General features: G+C 44.7%; 1 protein-coding gene across 1 annotated transcript in view; it reads right to left on the bottom strand.

Moving 5' to 3' along the window:
• Positions 1–378: 378 nt before the first annotated feature.
• Positions 379–13,267, bottom strand: part of TMX4 (thioredoxin related transmembrane protein 4) — a 28,616-nt gene continuing 15,727 nt past the window's right edge. The window contains exons 6-8 of the mRNA XM_058679899.1: positions 5,355–5,456; positions 2,426–2,483; positions 379–713 (exon numbers count right to left, since the gene is read on the bottom strand). Coding sequence (XP_058535882.1) covers positions 379–713; positions 2,426–2,483; positions 5,355–5,456 — 495 coding nt within the window. The remainder of the gene's footprint in view (positions 714–2,425; positions 2,484–5,354; positions 5,457–13,267) is intronic.

The raw sequence follows: 13,267 nt of genomic DNA, 5'->3' as shown, positions 1-13,267 counted from the left end.
GCAAAAAAAAAAAAAAAACCAGGAAGCAAAACCTCGGCCACCCGGTGAGCGTGCTCAGGAGTAAAGACTGCCCTGCCTTCGTTTATGGGGCTGGCTGCCTTGTTACTAGAAGGTTCCAATGAGGACAGGGCTGCCCCCTCAGGCCAGTGTCCCCCCCACCCCAAGCTCCCAGACACACACTAACACCATGTTGTCCTTCTGACGTCACCATTGGAAGATTCCCCTCGGGAGATATGAATCCCATTGCCTGAGATCACATGACCAGATGTCATCTTTTAAAAGAAAAACTAAGAATCTGGTTTCAACGGCAGACCAGAGGGAGGCTTTTTGTTTTTGCCTTTTTTTCTGCCTGTATTCACAGAAAGAGCATCATCACTCCTACGGCCGGCTTCTACGCTGCCTCAAGGCGTCTTCGGCAGCCTCGGGGGCAGGGGCAGGGGCAGGGGGCTGCTCAGCCGGCTCTGCAGGCTCCTCGGGGCCGCCCTGTCTCAGCAGCCCCTGGTCAGCTGTGTCATTCCTCTCCTCCACATCGCCAGCTGCGTGGTCCTCCTCCTCTTCCTCCTCCTCTTCGTCCTCATCGGCAAGGTCTTCCTTCTCTTCCTCGTCATCTCCAAGACTGTCTTTGTTTTCTTCTTCATTCGAATCCTCCTTTTCCTCCTCTGCATCCTGTAACTGTTGGGCCCTACGCGTGTCCTCTGACCTCTGATCTTGCTCTGCAGAAGACACACAGAATCATGCTCTAACTAGGCAGGGCTAAATCAGTGATAACACTGAGCAGGCGTGTGGGCGCCGATGAGAACGTGAGGGCAGGGAGTTTTTCTCTACAGTGAAGCTACTGTTTCACACAGGACAGATTCTCCGGGCAGTGCCCTAACCGCATGCAGGGCTTCTCCATGCATCCCTCTGGAGACCTGCCCAACAGTGTTGACTCTGGCAGACTGCGTGGGCACAGAGAGCAAAGGTTCCCTCATACTGTTTATTTTGTACCATGTGAAAGGCTCAGTGACCCACTAGTCATTGCAACTGGTTCAGAAATAAAACTTCAGCTGGGCCAAGCAGAGAGCCCCTGCAGAGCCCGGACAAGCAGCAGGGCTCTGTAGGGACTGGGGCCTGCTGAGAACCACTACAAGAGTCCTGTGGAAAGAGAATCCTAACAAATCATGTTGTGCTTGAAGCCAGAACATCCTGGTCTTCTCACACAGATGAAATTTTCATTGTTTCCCATAAGATGATTTATATTGAGTTTCTGTCATCTTTTTTAAAAAACAGGCCAATTTTAGGTCCAGCATGGTAGCCTAGAGGCTAAAGCCTTAGTCTTGCACAAGCTGGGATCCCATATGGGTGCCAGCTGTAATCTCAGCAGCCCCATTTCCCATCCAGCTCCCTGTTTGTGGTCTAGGAAAGCAGTCGAGGACGGCCCAAAGTCTTGGGACCCTGCACCCGCGTGGGAGACCTGGAGGAGGCTCCTGGCTCCAGGCTTCAGATCACCTCAGCTCTGGTGATTGCGGTCACTTGGGGAGTGAATCAACACACGAAAAATCTTTCCCTCTGTCTCTTCTCCCCTCTGTATATCTGACTTTCCAATGAAAATATTTTTTTTTAAAAAAAGAGGCCAATTTTGCCTCATAGCTTTGTTTGTTCAAATTTTTTTTAAAATTCATTTGAAAGGACGCTCTTCTAGTCACTGGTGCGCTCTGCAAATGGATACAGAAGCCAGAGCTGGGCCAGGCCGAAGCCAGGGGCAAGTCACTCCCCTGGACCGCCCACAGAACGGCAGGAGTCCAAGCATTTGGGCCATTCTTTGTTGCTCTTCCAAGGGCATTATCGGGGAGCTGGATCACAAGTAAAGAGCTGTGACACAAACTAGCGCTCCTTCGGGATGCAGGCATTGCAGTCAGAGGCTTAACCCCCTGCGCCACAGTGCTGCCCCAAGTTGTACCATTTTTAAGATTTCAAAGGATCATTACAATTCTTTAGTTGTTGTCATCTATGTAAGTCTCAAAGCTTCCAAAACTTCCACAGCCCCCGCTCCCCAAAAAAGATTATGGTTTTGCATAAACTCCCACGTGAAATTCAGGGCCACCCGCATGCAGAGGCAGTACAGTGCAGGACAACGAATCCACGACCAAGCCTGGCTGCTGACACACAGAAGACACAGCAGACGCCAGCCGCCCTCCTGCGACTCTCATTTCACTTCAAATGAAGAAAAATGCAACACAGCAGGGACGAATAACCAAAACCAAGCTTCTTACCTTGAGAGACATAAAAAAAAAAGCTTTTTATTCAATTCTAGCAAGAGAAGCTATCTTAACAAATTTGGTAGTGGTGCTGGTCTGTTCACCTAAGAATTCTACATCAGGAGAGATTTCAATTCTAAACCTCAACATTCCCAAAGTACGGTATTGCATGAGCTTACCATACTCACCAGAAGGTTCAGCCAGATCCCTTGGCACATAGAAACATTCTGATATTACCACCAAGATCTAGAAGGAAAAAGTAATTGGATAATGAGTAGATAGGACATTTATTACCAAAGGGCCTCAAAATTAGGCCTTAGCTTTATAAACTAGATATTCTTAGACAAATAATTAGGAGCCGGTCAAAAGTCTTCAAAAGGGACAAGGACATAATTAAGAATTTCCTACTTTTCAAATGTGACAGAATACAGGAAAATACAACTAATTTTTAGAACAGGGATCAGAAAGTCCAAATCTCCAGAGGCCACTCTAAGTGGATCAAGCATGTGTAAAAAAATAAATACTGACAGCCAAGTCTAAACAATGCTTTGGCAAACACTGCTTTGAACAAACTAAACCACTTTCTATACAGAGTTGCTTCCTCCCCAGCATCAGTGCATCAACTCTGAATAACAGGATTTCCTTAGCGTCCTATCACCAACTTCCCAAGAGCTGGACTGATAAAGTATCTCCAAAGATGGGTGTGAACTGATCCCATTTTAGACAGTGCTGCTCTTCTGATCACTTCTGCTACGCAAGCCACTTAACACTGCAAATCACCGTGTCTGCTGCTGCGACACAGCGCAACCAGGACCAAGCCCACACTCCCCAGAAGGACCCACAGTGGCCACAGTGATGAAACAGGCTGCGTCATGGAGCCAGAATGAGCCAGAGCCGCTTTCCATCTGTGAATTCTCTTTCCCCTGGAGCAACACACAGCACGGAGGTCCTGCGCTAGAGCAGGAGGCCTTCTTAGGAGCTCACACGTTCCTTCCGGCACCTGGCTCACACCAAGACTATGGCTTCCCTTTGAGTAATAGGCTTGCCTTTACAATAGGAATACCACTAGCACATTCGTGTTTTGCAGACAGTCTGAAATTTAAAATAATCCAAAGTGATAGACTTCTTGTTTCAGTTTTAAAACACCAAGTGAGTACTGTTTAGAGAGTTCTCACTACCAATATAAACATGTATTAATCGGCTCAATATTTGGGTTATTAAGTTCAACAAGATACCCTGGTAATATCTGAGGGGCAGAGGTCTTGCAAAAAAAAAAAAAAGAGAGAGAGAGAGAAACAATGGCAGCCTAGTTATAAAGCAATGTGGAATCTGAATCTCATGGAAAAAAATGAATAAAGACCTTTAATACTTAAGGTATAAACATGCTATTCAGGTCTGGGATGCATAAGGATCAAGAACAAACGAGAGCCTGCAGAAGAGCACCTAGGGCTCTGGGCAGAGTCAGGAGTCGGGAAGGTCTAAATGATACCACAGAGAATCCCAGCAGCCCTAGGAGGGGGAGAAATCCCTGAACAACCAATGTATGAGAGCCAGGTGCAGTGGGCCAATCGGCTGCAGGCAGGCTCCGTGGGTGGACTGGGGGGCAACACAAGCCAGCCCTTCCGTGTATTTAAACAGCAGGGAGGGAAATACTTCACATGGAAGGACAAGGGTTGAAAACCTTCCACCTTTAATGTGGCAGTCACACATTTACTAGCCATTCATACACTGGCAAGGGCTGTGCAGTAGCCTAGTGGCTAAAGTCCCAGCCTTGCATGCGCCAGGATCCCACATGGATGCTGGTTCATATCACGGCTGCTCCACTTCCCTTCCAGCTACCCTGCTGTGGCCTGGGATGCAGTAGAGGATGTCCCAAAGTCTTGGGACCCTGCACCCATGTGGGAGACCCGAAAGAAGTACCTGGCTTCTAGCTTCAAATTGGTTCAGTTCTGGCCGTTGTAGCCACTTGGGGAGTCAACCAGCAGATGGAAGATCTTTGTCTCTCCTTATCTCTCTAAATCTGACTTTGCAATAAAAATAAATAAATCTTTTAAAAAAGAAAACATTATTTTGTTAAATGCAATGATGTCAAATTCTTATAAAACAGCAGTCTGTGGCTCACTTCATCCCTTGAAAAGAAGGGCCTTGATTCTCTTTCTTGAGATCATGCTTGCCATAACCTCCTTCCTGAACTTGTTATTTGCATCTGTTTTCATATCAACTTACAGCACAGACAAGTATAACTGAATTTCTTAGAATTAAAGTCAAACTCAAAGATAAGACCCTAAGCTTCCTATTCTAAGAAGAGTTTCGCTGGTCTCTTTGTAGATTCACACTCAACTTGCAATGCCCATGGGTCCACCTGACTGCACCAGGGTATCATGAGCATCAAGTTTCTTTGGGTCTTTAGAGCTGTGACTTTGTTGTACCAAATTACAGCTGTCTGTAACATCAACTGCTATACTTTCACTTTTTGAAATGTCCATTTTAAAAGACTCTTATTTAGGGCCCGGCACAGTAGCCTAGCGGCTAAAGTCCTTGCCTTCAATGCACCGGCATCCCATACAGGTGTAGGTTTTAATCTAGTGGCCCCGCTTCCCATCCAGCTCCCTGCTTGTGGCCTGGGAAAGCAGTCGAGGACGGCCCAAAGCCTTGGCACCCTGCACCCACATGGGAGACCTGGAAGAGGTTCCTGGCTCCTGGCTTTGGATAGGCTCAGCTGTGGCTGTTGTGACCACTTGCGGAATGAATCAGCAGATGGAAGATCTTCTTTTCTGTCTCTCCTTTCTGCATCTCTGACTTTCCAATAAAAATAAAAAAATCTTCAAAAAAAAAAAAGACTTTAATTTGTCCATTTCCTTCAGGGCATCCTGATTTTTAAATTTAACCATCCGAGAAGTAGCGAGAGAGAAACATGCAATAATGCAGAAGCAGTGAGAACCCCAATTCTTGGTGCCCTCAGCAACTGCCCGTCAAGAGGCCAGGCCAGCAGCGCTGTCTCCCACCTGAGGGGCAGGGGCCTGTGGAATCAGCAGGCAGGAACGCTCTCTGCCACTCAGGCTGAGAAAGGCGACGTAAGTCATGTACAAAGACTTTCAGATTGGCATTCTCTCTTACCAGACCCATGAGAAGTCCAAAAGCCAAGGTTGCTATGATGAAAAAGAGGTAAGAACACCACGCAGGGATCCCAAGGGTCACGGTGAAATAATTGTGAAGATGCTGAAACCAGAAAAAAAAAAAGATTTCTTACAATAAGGACCAAAAAATTTGAACCACCTATTTTTAGCTGTAATTCAGTCTGCAATTTGTCTTTGTAAATGTAAGTTCCCACAAAGCTTTATATATTTAAGTTATTTAAATGAGCAAATCAAATTATATAACACTGGTACAATCAGAGTAGTAACCATGCGCAACCTTAGTAAGAGTTATATTTTCTTGCAATTCGTGATCTGGAAAAAAAGGTTTTAGAGGGCAAGCTTCTTCTGCACATAACAGGAGATTGTTTGGTTCCCCTCCTCCTAATTTTTATTCACAATATAGCATCCATCACAAATTATACTTCCTGTGTCCTTATCAATCTTAAGTAGAATTAACAGTTACAGACCCGAGCCATTGGAAATGTCTCCACAGTCCCCTTTTCTAATCACTCACTGCTCTCCCAGGGCTCATTCCGAATAATTACACCAAATCATTATAAACCCTACAATACGATATTAGTAGGACGGTTTTTCTGACTGATTCATTATGAGCAAATTTCATCAGTGTTTGAGAAAACATCCCCACTGAAGTGGGGCCCCTCGCCTTGCCAGGACCCTCGCCCACTGCCCCACCAGGACTGCTTGGAATGACAGACACTTGTAAAAGTGAGGAAATCTGAGATAGACCTTATTTACAATCCCAGTTTAGTCATCTGGTTTACATTTTAGAGCTGCAAAAATAGCCATTAGCTCTAACCCAGGCAATTACTGGCACAGGATAAAAATGGTTCTGCATTAAATATCTCTCCCAAACAAAGATAACGGCTAAATGACTTGCCTAGAACCAGGAAATCTAACTAAAATTCACTCAGTTTTACTTTAACAATTCCCAGAATTTCGATCACTCCCAGGGATTTCTTTGTTGCTGTTCATAGAACTAAACAATGTATTTTATTCTGGCATTATTCTTAATGATACACATAAAAGCTTGTTAGCTCTCTAGGATAATCTGAGATCTCCCTCCCTAAGATGTTTCTGTATTTATTATTGTTCTTTTCTGGGATACAGAAATTTTTATATCTAAAGGGTTCTCCTTCTCCCCTTCCTCTTCCCTTCTCCCTGGTCTCTCCCCTCTCCATCATTTCCCCCGTAATTTCTTTTTATTTTCACATGAGATAGTCCTAAAGATACAGCAAACACGGACATCTATAATCAAAGCATTCAATCTATATTTGTTGAAAAAGATATATCAAATGCTTAAGTTATTCACAGGAAATGTAACCAAACCTTGATTTGTAAAATTGTCAACTTCCTTCTCTGGTGCTCCTGTTCATCAAACTGTTCAATTGAAAGCTCAGATTGTGACAGTAATGCAGCATTCTACAAACCAGCAGGTGAACATGTTTGCCTTAATTTAATGTGATATGATGTTAAGCATATCATGTTATGTTATGGATATTATGTCATTTGTAGTATACAAACTAAAATTGAACTGTGAATGGGGGGTCACAGAAAGTGGTTAAGAAATCGCATTTATTTTTAACATGTTGACTGCTCAATACCATGTCAATTAATTCCATAACGATGTTAATTGTTGCAGATGGTATATTAGTGCTTTTATTTGACCGGGAAGATACTCTGCTGACTCTGCCCTCAGACCAGAGAGGGTCTACCCAATAAGTAGTTGGACTTGTATGGACTATGGGATGTTGGACTCTATGCTTGGCAAATACTTGCAGGGAGGGAATTTCAACTGAACTTGAACTATGGTTATGCAGCAGGGTGGAGGAACCCTCCATGGGGGGAGGGTGGGGGGGAGAATCCCAGATTCTATGTAATTACAACACAATGTAATTAATGAATAAATTAAAAAAAAAATCCAGCAGGTGAAAGAGGTACCTGACTTATCAAAAACAACTTTAAATAAACATTCTATATATTGATACCTAGTTCAGGAGATACTGCATCTGGGACCCATATTGTAGCACAGATTGGGTAAAGTTCAAGTTTCCCCTCTTCTGATTCAGCTACCAGCTAATCAACAGCCAATGGGAAAGCAGATAAGGATGTCCTAAGTGCTCGATCCCTGGCACCCATGGCTCTCGCCCGGCCTTGGCTGTTGGGTTGATTTGAGGAGTAAAGCAACAGATGCAAAACCTCAATCCCTATTTCTCCCTCTGCCTCTGGCAGAACAACGCCTTTATTTATTTATTTTGATCACTCAGTGCCACTACCAATATTAATGTATCAAAACGAAAATATGTTAAAAGGCAATTCACCACCATAGTCAGTCTACACCATTCAGACCCATGGATATATTCTGGAACCTTCTTTATGACTATTTGCTGTCTTGCTTGTGCACAGTGCACAGCTGGAGTCCCTCTGGACACTGTCTTTTGCCCTTCCTGCAAAATAAATGATGTAAGCAACCTTAAAGGTGATTTGCAAATTTCAGCAAACTACCTCCTTCCGATACATTGATACCTAATCCCAACATTCAAAATGTCCCCTTGTTATAAACGCCCCTTGAATCCTCATGTTTCAACTTACAGGGTTTATTTCAACTGCTCAGAGAAACCCTGCCATCTTGTGGTCTGTTCGGTAATTATTGCTAAAGACTCACCGATCAAGTTGTGTTTTCACAACTACAGACAAGAATGTTTATCCGTTACTTTCTCTGAATCCATAACAGCTTTCGAGTGTCTTATGTTAAGATTTGTGCACTATGTCCTTTAAGTTTTAATATACGTGTATCAAAGTAATTACTAATTAAAACTGATCTTAATTCCATTTTAGAAAAAAAATTGGGGGAGTGGATATTGCTATGTAATTGCCAGATAAACTGCTTTTATCTGTGGAATAAACAGATCCCTGGGGCCAGCTTTGTGGAGTGGTGGCTAAAGCTGCCACCTGAGACACTGTTGACTCATGTGGGTGCCAGTCTGAGTCCTGGCTGCGCCACTTCCAATCCAACTCCCTGCTAATGAACCTGACAAAAGCAGCAGCAGATGGTCCAAGTGTAGGGGGCCCTGCCACCCCTGTGGGGGACCTGGAAGGAACTCCAGGCTCCTGGCTCAGCCTTAGTGCAGCCTTGGCCTCTGCAGCCGTCTGAAGAGTAAAGCAGCAGGTGGAAGATTCCCTCTACTCCATATATTCCTTTCTCTGGTTAACTCTTTCAAGTAAATAATTAAAAAAGAAAAACAAAATAGAAAATACAGATCCCTGACCATCATTTCAGTACTATATGTGCTTATTACAAGGAAGTTGCCCACTCTGTTTACTGGAAATGTACTGAAATATCCTGTGGATACAGTATCTTATTATACCAGATTAATTCAAGGCAACTTGTGGCTACACAGAGTTGAGAACACCAAATGAAAACTTGAGAACTTTCTGACTAGACCACAGCTCCCATGGGCAGTACAAGAGCTGGGGCTGGAGGCAGGCCAGACCAGCAATCATTAGCATTTGTGTGAGCCAGGTCTGATGATAAGCCAGGTTGGGCAAGTTACAGCACCCGCTGGCACATGAGAGTCATGACGGGTGTGGGTCATGCCCAGGTGGGCTAGGCTATGACACCTGCAGACTATGGGCAGATAATGCCAGACTGGGTCAAAGTGTACCCACCAGTATGTGAAAGATCCAGAGCTAGGAATGGGCATGGATGGGGAACTTTGAGGACTCTCCTGCTAAGCTGCAGCTCCACTGGAAAATGTGAGAACCAGAACTGTGGGCACAACTGGGCTAGGTTCCAGCACCCAATGGTGCCCATGAGACCAGAATGCATCTGGGACTGACTGGGCTAGGCTATAGCACCCACCAGGTCACATAAGAGCCGGGCAAGCTGGGCTAGGCTATAGCACCCATTGGGAAGAGCCAGAATGGGTGAGGGGCAGTTAGGCTAGGCCACAGTATCTGCTGGTGAGTGCCAGGACTGGGGCACGCTATGTCAGGTTGGGCCATAGCACCTTTCAGCACTCACAAGATTCAGGGGGAAACTCAGGAAACTCCCCTGCTAGGCCACAGCTCCCTTGGGTGAACACGAGAGCTGGGGCAGGGGGCTGGGGACAGGCCAGATCAGGCTGGGCTGCAGTATCCCTTGGCATATGTGTGGGAGGGCCTTGTGGTGGGCCAGGCTGGGACAGTATACAGCACACACTGGCATGAGCAAGAGATAGGATGTAGGCCAGCTTAGGCTGAACAGCAACATCACCAGTTCACATGAGAGCTGGGGATGAGAGTTGGCCAGGCTGAGCTAGGCTGCTGCATCCACTGGCATAAGCTGGGACTAGGTGCAGGTCAGTCTGAGCCAGACGGCAGCACCTGCTGGCAAATGCTGAGACTGGGGGGCAGGCCATCTCAGACTAGGCTGCAGTACCCACTGGCATGCTCAAGATGCAGGGCTGAGAGTGGGCCTGGTTGGGGTCTATGGGAACTCGCGTAGTGGGTTGCCTTTCCTGTTGATGAACATGAAAGCAAGGACTAGGGACAGGCCAGGCTGATCACGTGGCAGCATCATCTGTCAGCCCACATGTGGACCGGGACTGAGCTAAGCTGCAGCATTCAGGGGTGTGTACAAAAGCCAGGTGGGATGCAGGATGAACCTAGTAGGCTGCAACACATGCTGGCACACACAAAAAACAGGGCTGGGGTGGGGTGGGCCTGGTGGGGGTACTGGGGTACCTGCTGGTGTGTATGAAGACCAGGCCTGTAGTGGACTGGGCTGGACTAGGCTGCAGCACCTAGGTCTGCATGAGAGATGGAGCTGGGGAAAGAACTGACCAGGTAGCTGCATCCACCAGTTTGTGCACTGGCTGGTGCAGGTAATGGACCAAACCTGACCCTGCACTAGCTGGCACACACACCTGTCCTACAAAACTCCTAAGGAAGAATATCAGGAAGAGAAGAGTCGCCACTACCTCAATCACAGGTGGATTTAATATTATTTATAAAATACACTTTGTTACTCTCCAGTCTTAACATTCATGGCTTTCAATCAAGAAGAAAAACAAAATTCACCAGAGGTTGTTCCCCTGAAAGATTTAATACATCTAATTATAGGTAAAAAGTGCCATATGCCTGCATCATTTCATGACAACAGCAATATTTAGGGAAGACAACTGGCATGTGGTAAATCTCAGGGAGGAGTACAGTCAGCAAGTCCAATACAATCTCGCTTTAAATATATTAATGCTAAATTTAGTTAGCAAAAGTACAAATATTGTACAATTGCCATGCATCTCTCTTCTTAGGCCTGCAATCAGCCTTGGTTAAAAAAAAAAAAAAGCTTGAACATTCTGTTACCTATTACAAGAAAGGAAAAGTAAAATAGTGAGGACAACAAGGATATTAACATATATAATAAAAGCGATCATCAAGCACATGCTGGCTGCCAGGTCCTGTTCCAAGGAGTCAGTCTAATGAGGACAGCTGAGGGCATCAGAGCACAGTGCAGAGACAAGCATCTGAGGTGGGGGAGTGCTGGCGTGCGCTTCTGCAAGACAGAACAGTGCCTCTCCGCAGCCGACCATGGAAAGAGACGACCATACAGAAGGCTGCAATCCTCCCACGCTACAACTGGTCACTCTACATCTTTGCTTGTTCTTTGTTGCTATCTTCTTTTTCTGAAACTTGTTACACTTCTAAGGTTGCAGCCTGCTCCCCCTGGCACCCTCTCCCTCCATCATCAGAGGCACTGTATCTTCTGTTCACAGCTACGCTGACTGCACTGCCATTGCACACTATCTAGAAATGAAATAAAAGCGATTGTTTCCTACAATTACACATTTGACATCAATGTGAGGATTCTAGGCAAATGAGAGAGCTAAATAAGCTAACTATACAGACACGGCAGTCTGCTTAGGACGATTAACCAAGTGACTCATTGTATGGTCAACAAGGCTGGACTACATCTAGCAGCTTAAGCTAGACTTCACAGGAAGTCAGGGATTGGGTCTCAACAAGCCAGAGATCATACACACTCTAAGACGGCAGGGCCAGACAACAGAAAACCCAAGGATTAGGACCTATCAAGACATATTAGATATATTAGAGTAAATATATTCGTGATACCTATAAATACCAATGGAATAATTCTCCAAACTAACCTTATTGTTATGTGCTCTACACAGGCTAATTTTAAATATAACAAGAGGGTTGAAAATGAAAAAAAATCTAGAAAATTGCTAAGAAAAATAACAGTATTTATACCAGATAAAAATTAACCTTATAAAATGTAGAGTATAATTATATCAATATTAAATTTTACAGTTTATCTTATAAAAATATTTTTATATTAGATAAAACTGTTTTTATAAAATGTAAGGCATAATTACATGGGTATTAACTTTTATAGTTTATACAGAATATATATATGTGCATCTATATATACAGATACACAGAAAGAAACTTAAAATACATGCACACATATCACACACTTTCTGTATCATGAGGAATCGATAAGAAGAATATTCAGTTATTCAGAAGCATCTAACATTGTATCTTCCAAATGATTCCCTTTTTACCGTTCACTGCATCCCTACAGAAGCCATCTGCGTGGCACACGATTGAGTGCAGTGCTTACAAAGGCAAAACACAGCCTGGCCTTGAAGTATTTCAACTGCCAAAACACTGCAATGATTAAATTCTAATAAAATGTTTTGAAAACCTGTCAATTCTTACTCAAATTCTTTTTAATCTAATAAAAGAATGGCAAGCTACATAAGTCCAATATATGTATGTGTATGCTATATATATATATATTTTTTTTACACAAATAGATATTTTTATATCATTTCATTATTTTAAAAATTAAGCAAATTGAATATAAAAAGAAATACTGCAACACAATACAAGCCATGATTGACAAATGCACAGCTAGAATAATACTGAACAGGAAGAAGTTGGAAGCATTTCCCTATGCTGTGGAACCATACAAGCATATTCAATTTCACTATTGCTATTCAATATAGTTTTTTTTTATTAATTATTTTGCATTATGTGACAGTTTCATAGGCTCTGGGGTTCCCCCCCACCCCTCCCCATGCCCCTCCCCCACGGTGGACCCCCCCACCCCGTTGCAGCATTACAGTTCAAATTCAATCAAGATTCTTCCCTTGCAAACAGATGCTAAGCACATAGTCCAGCTGCTCATTGTCCAGATGGAATGTACAGCTTCTTGGGGAGACTATTTAGCTGCGATCAACCCCTAGTGGTTTTAATATTTCTCTAGTTATGAATCACTGCCAGTCTCGCCACTCCCAGTTCGATGAGGTCGTTGTAGAGTTCACTGGTTGACACTGCCCATCATAGAGTCTTCATTCGCCCGGTTTTCGCTGCCAACAAATATCTGAGATGGTTGATTGACCCGTTCTGTCCTCTGTCTTTTCTTGGCTAGGGTTCTGAGTCCAGCTGGTCATCGCCACAATCAGCTTGTAGGTGCAATTCCTGGGCTGGTTTGTTTTCGGACTGTAGTTGCTCTGCAACCAGTGGGTGTTGCAGACTAGGTTGGTTCTGCCTAGCACATACTCGGCACTTGCGTCAGCCAGTGGAGGCTGCGGCCTAGTCGGGGCGACCCACAAAACCCCCACCAGACCCGCCCCCTATCCTGGTTTGCCTGTGTGTATAGCAGACTAGTCCAGTCTGTCCCACATCCCATTTAGCTCTTGTATTTGTCCCTGGGTTTTAAAGCTTAGTTCTGACTAACCAGCTCGGCCATCCAGCCCCCACAGATGTTGTTGGTGTCTAGCCACCCCAGCCCCCTTCCAAGTTATCATGTCCTCCCGCGAGAGCAGTGACCCGGGGGGGGGGGGGCACTGTTTCCCTCCTGGGTCA

This window comes from Ochotona princeps, chromosome 22, assembly GCF_030435755.1.
Source record: "Ochotona princeps isolate mOchPri1 chromosome 22, mOchPri1.hap1, whole genome shotgun sequence".
Lineage (NCBI taxonomy): Eukaryota > Metazoa > Chordata > Mammalia > Lagomorpha > Ochotonidae > Ochotona > Ochotona princeps.
The sequence above is the reverse complement of the archived record's forward strand: the minus strand, read 5'-3'. Positions and strand labels throughout refer to the sequence as shown.